The sequence below is a fragment of the Coffea eugenioides genome, chromosome 2, assembly GCF_003713205.1.
Source record: "Coffea eugenioides isolate CCC68of chromosome 2, Ceug_1.0, whole genome shotgun sequence".
NCBI classification, from domain to species: Eukaryota; Viridiplantae; Streptophyta; class Magnoliopsida; order Gentianales; family Rubiaceae; genus Coffea; species Coffea eugenioides.
Genome location: NC_040036.1, coordinates 190,546 through 195,363, shown reverse-complemented (window position 1 = coordinate 195,363; position 4,818 = coordinate 190,546). Strand labels below are relative to the sequence as shown.

Sequence of the window (4,818 nt, the reverse complement as noted above, 5' to 3'; positions counted from 1 at the left end):
AAATAGATATTATATTTTAATTTTATTGATAAATTTTGTTCACCTTTATTTGTTCACCATTTTATTTTTTTTTCAATAATGTCAGCACCGTGCATAGCACGGGTATTCCCACTAGTAATGTAGTAGTAGTAGTAAACTATTATATATTATTTATATTGCTGCAATGTTATATTTATTAGTAGTATTATTTCCCGTTGACTGCAAAAAAAGAATTAAAAAAAAAACAAACATAAAAGAGAAAGAAGTTGAAGAGAACGCACAGCACAGCAAACCGCAAATCCCCTATCTTAGAATCCTTTTCATTCAATCAAATTTTTTTTGTTTTTTTTTGCTTTTCCATTTTCGCCTCCCTTAACCTGGCCTTTTGAGCGCAGCCGTTTACTTGTACCATTTTAAGCTTTTCTTTTTCTTTTTTTGGGAACAATTTTTTTGTTTCCTCCCGTTGGATCTTTCTTTGCAGCTGGTGTACGTTCCTTCTACAAGGGAAGGCCCCCGTTAAGTTTCCTTGCAGAGATCTAATTCTCACCCGCTTTTTGCCTGGGCCCGGGATTCTTTTTTTTTTTTTTCCTGCGCGAATATCTTGGCTAGGCTTCGACTTGGTTGGTATCCTTCTTTCTTTGTAATTCTGCAAGAATTTGCTATCCTCAGTTTCATTTACATGTGTTACACGTATATCAGCACTTGAAGTTGGATTACTTATTTATTTATTTTTTGGATCCCTTTAACCCGTTTATTGCTATTCGAAATCCTTCAAATTTGGGCTAATTTGGACGAAAACTTTTTGTCTTCTCGAAGTTGTAGCTAATCCCTTTTGCACCCACGAATTGATGATTTGGGTTGCCAGAAAGCTGAGAACTCAGGGACTGTTTGACAAAATTCGTTTTAGGTTTTTATTAGCAATTGGTGGTGTGAATTGGCATAAAGCTCAGAACTTGAGTGAGTGATAAGACCCTTCTTGTTTTCTTCATCAAAACTTGCACCTTTTGGGATTTCATTTATGATTTGAATTGGCATGAAGCTGAGAACTTGGCACATCGTTGTTGTTGTTGTGCCGTAGACTAGGATTGCTTGGATCTTGGCAGGCATTATGATTGAGTGTTTCTTTCTCAGTTACTTGTAATGTCAATCCACCTTGCCCCCATATTCTTTATTCTATCGTCTGTAATGCCCAGAGGCCCCTGACCTTGCATCTCCGTTCCAAATAATATTCACTGTTTAACTGGTCTATCAGAACTTGTTGTGGTTACAGTCCTTGATTAAATGCTGCTTGTTCCAAATAATATTCACTGTTTAACTGATACAGCGCAGTCTCGGATGGTCTATAGCTTAAGACAGTCCCAAACGTGTGCCCTGAATTTATCTTGTACTCAGGATTTGTTCATTGGAAATTGCAGCTACAGGGTTTCTTATTATCTAGCATCAAAGAGAGGGAAGGCGATAGTTGGGAAGGAAACAAGATTTGATTTCCTGTGATAATGCAAGGCGTTTGAAGTTCAAATCTATCGGCTTAAATTGAAGGACTTGTTTACCATGCTTCAGATATTTTATGGCGTTCTTGCTTGACAGTGCCTAAATGGAAGGAGCAATTTGGGTGCAAATTCTCGAAATAAATCAAATATTTGTTGGAGACTGATTCTACTTGTTCAATGCTAAAACTCAAAGGCTCCCACCATCCAGTAATATCTTACAGGCCTATTCGACCATCTGATTTGGAGGTCCTTGAGAGGATCCATTGTGATCTATTTCCTATCAGGTTAGGTGATCCCATCATGATTATCCTTATTAATAAGTTCTTTTGCTACTTAGCCTTATCCTGTGTTGACCTAGGTATGAGACCGAGTTCTTCCATAATGTCGTTCATGGCCGCGATATTGTTTCTTGGGGAGCTGTCGATCGTAATCGGCCCAATGGTCACAGTGATGAACTTATAGGATTTCTTACAGCGAGGATTGTTATGGCTAAAGACAGCGAGGTGAGGTTTATGTACTTGATTGTTATTGGTATTTATATGTGGACCTCTTCACTATTTTGGACCAAGTCGTTGTTCATGAATTCATCTATTCAGAATGTAAAACTGTCTATTGTAATAGTCGGTGGATTGCAGGGTCATCATTGAGATTAACTTGTACTGGCGTCTTGTAGGTTGAAGATTTGCTCAGGTTTGACTCATCAAAATCAGACCAGACACTGGTTTATATCTTGACTCTGGGAGTGGTAGATTCTTACAGAAATTTTGGCATCGGTGGGGGCTTATTCCCTTAAAACGTGCATAGTTTGAATTTAGTTACTTCCTATTTAGTGAATGTTTCTTCTGTTTTGGCTTTCAGCCAGTTCCCTAATTCGTGAGGCTATCAAATATGCTGCTAACATCTCAAATTGCCGAGCAGTTTACCTACACGTCATTTCATATAACAACCCTGCCATCCATCTGTACAAGAAAATGTCCTTTCAGTGTGTAAGAAGGTTGCATGCTTTTTATTTCATCAACGGCCAGCATTATGACTCTTACTTGTTCATCTACTATGTCAATGGTGGTCGATCTCCTTGCTCGCCGCTGTGAGTATTATGCCCCTTCTCTCTTAAATATCAGACATGTATATATCACCCTGGTAGTGACAACGATAATCTTAGTTCATTTTGAGCATTTGAATGGAAGGACATAAACAATTGGTGAGATGAATAGGAAATCTTTGAGAAATATGAGTTGACCTGTACACTTTCACTCTAACAAAATTCCTGATCTGGGAATACGAGTTTACTAGAAATATATCGTGTGGGTTCATTAAAAAATTGGAAAGACTTCATGGGAATTGTATGTAATTAAACCCTTGTTTTTAAGTGTGGACTTCTCTGGTTGGCCCTTATCTGTTCTCACTTAAAATAGGTAGAGTAGTTCATATTGTGAGGAGATCAAAGTTATTGTGAAAACAGCGTCATGAGAATGATAACTGCTGTTAAAGTCCTTTTACTAATATATCTCTGCAAAACCAGAAGGTGCATGGGCCAATTCAGAGAGTAATTAAGTTTCTCGGGTGTTATTTGTTACTTGTTTAGTGTTAAGGCCATCTTCATGGAAAAGGTGAATGCTATTTACTCAACTGGAAAGGTTTTAACAATGATATCCAGGTTTTATTGAACTGGTAGGCTTATCATGACTGTGGTTTGCAGAGAGCTTGTCATGCTTCTCGTGACTTATGCAAAGAGTGGATTTAAGTTGGCTGCCTCTAGGCTATGGAGGAATGAAGACAGAAAGATTTCAAAGTGGGCCAAATGTAAAGAATCAGGCAGCCTTCTGCCTACGATGCAGAATAAGAGAATCCTCATTGCAGACAGCAGAGCAGGAGGAGGATGTCAATTTGTTTAATGTTCGTATAGTGTAAAAGCATGGGTAAGATCTTTGATTTGATTATATGTCCTTGCTCTTCAAAACTTAGTCTTTTCACTTTAATCTTACAATACATATGCATGTCACCAGAGATATTTTAATTATTTTGTGGAGGGTGTGACTTGTGTGCGTATGCTTGGGCAGCTTTGAATTTTTAAGGCGTGGTTTGTTTAAGGCAAAGCAGCGAGTGTTAGGACAATAGTGGGAGGGGGCTTATTGAAGACTAATGTCGTGATGTGGCCATATGGGGAATTCTTTCTTGAACTAGTGCTATTCTTAATTGCTGTGGAGCAAATCCAGTCTTCAACTGAGGTGATCTTTTCCTTTGTACTTTCTTCTCTCTGGCACAGGTTCTTAATTGCTAATCCGAATAGATTTATTTACTGGAGATGGTCCAAATGGAATGCAGCAAATAACATTATGAGGTAATGAGTATTCATCTTAACCTGAGGGACTTGGCAAATTCTTCCTGATCAAAAAAGCAAGTCAGCTTGAGTTGTGTTTTAAAACAGCCAATTAGTCTGTCTTGGCAGCCGCTGCGGTGGCAGTTGGCAATGGCATCCTCAACCTGATTAAGGTAATGTATAGAAACCAATAACTGTATGAATAGGACAAGTGATACGGACTCTGGGCCGATGGTACATGGTGCGGGGCTGCGTGCAATTTGCTCAATAAAAGAATGCCGCACGCAAAAATGTTAGCAGTACTTGACAGATGTTTGACAATGAACGGGGATTATCGGCGATGTACCGGTAGGGGAGGGGGAACGAGTCCTTAAAGTTGGCGGCGGCTCCGCAGTCCCCAGCATGATGGATACAGGGATGAGCTCTTCTAGGTTTAGCTGCACATGTGAAATGATTTGGTCTTCAAAATTGAGTTGATGAGATGTGTAGTATCTTGTACCCAAAGTATAGTATAGTAAAAAGCTTTCCTTTATCACTAGCGTGCAAGTTTACATGGATAAATAATAGCTTTTTACTTTTATCTGTGAAGAAAGTAAATAATCTGGATTTGTTACTTTTTTTTGTAAATAACCTGAAAAGTAACACGATAGAGGGTGAAGCCCAGGTCCAGGAATCCGCCTTCAAACACCCAAGTCACTTTGATCCGATTCTGGTCATCCACCACCACAATACAAACTCCTCTTAGAAGTTTGAAGTTTGAAGTTTGAAGTAGGAGGAGGGTGGATGGTGGTGCTGCGTCTGTGCGGGATTAAATTTAATGAGCTTGAGTTTAGTCCCCTGAGAGTGAGACCCATCGCCTTCCAGCACTTGGATCTCCTGCACCACGTCTGTCTGGGAGTTGTTCCCGGACCACATCCGCCAGTTGCAGCGTCCCATAAACTTTCCATGCTTCACTGGCCGGCACCTTAACTTCAATCTCATCCGATAACGTTCCAAACATTTTATTGCTCTGCCTGCCACTGATTGATT

The 4,818-nt window shown here is 39.4% G+C and overlaps 1 protein-coding gene across 3 annotated transcripts; it reads left to right on the top strand.

Annotated features, from left to right (window-relative positions):
* The first annotated feature begins 273 nt into the window (after window positions 1-273).
* Window positions 274-4,369, top strand: LOC113762937 (histone acetyltransferase MCC1). Of its 3 annotated transcripts, none has more exons than XM_027306583.1 (7): window positions 274-599; window positions 1,395-1,753; window positions 1,828-1,972; window positions 2,143-2,242; window positions 2,328-2,556; window positions 3,169-3,388; window positions 3,736-4,369. In XM_027306583.1, exons 2-6 carry the CDS (start codon window positions 1,647-1,649, stop codon window positions 3,362-3,364), a joined length of 777 nt encoding a protein of 258 aa, XP_027162384.1. In that variant the 5' UTR covers window positions 274-599; window positions 1,395-1,646; the 3' UTR covers window positions 3,365-3,388; window positions 3,736-4,369. The 3 variants fall into 3 exon arrangements, with proteins under 3 accessions (XP_027162384.1, XP_027162385.1, XP_027162386.1); XM_027306584.1 differs by having other exon boundaries at window positions 274-603; XM_027306585.1 differs by lacking the exon at window positions 274-599 and adding an exon at window positions 809-936.
* The last annotated feature ends 449 nt before the right edge of the window (window positions 4,370-4,818 follow it).

What these genes read in the sequence shown, in the direction of transcription:
- LOC113762937 (XM_027306583.1), top strand. Translation starts at nt 1,647, where the DNA reads ATGCTAAAACTCAAAGGCTCCCACCATCCAGTAATATCTTACAGGCCT. An exon ending in TGTGATCTATTTCCTATCAG is followed by an intron (nt 1,754 to 1,827) that starts GTTAGGTGATCC and finishes GTGTTGACCTAG; the next exon opens with GTATGAGACCGAGTTCTTCC. An exon ending in TTACAGAAATTTTGGCATCG is followed by an intron (nt 2,243 to 2,327) that starts GTGGGGGCTTAT and finishes TTTGGCTTTCAG; the next exon opens with CCAGTTCCCTAATTCGTGAG.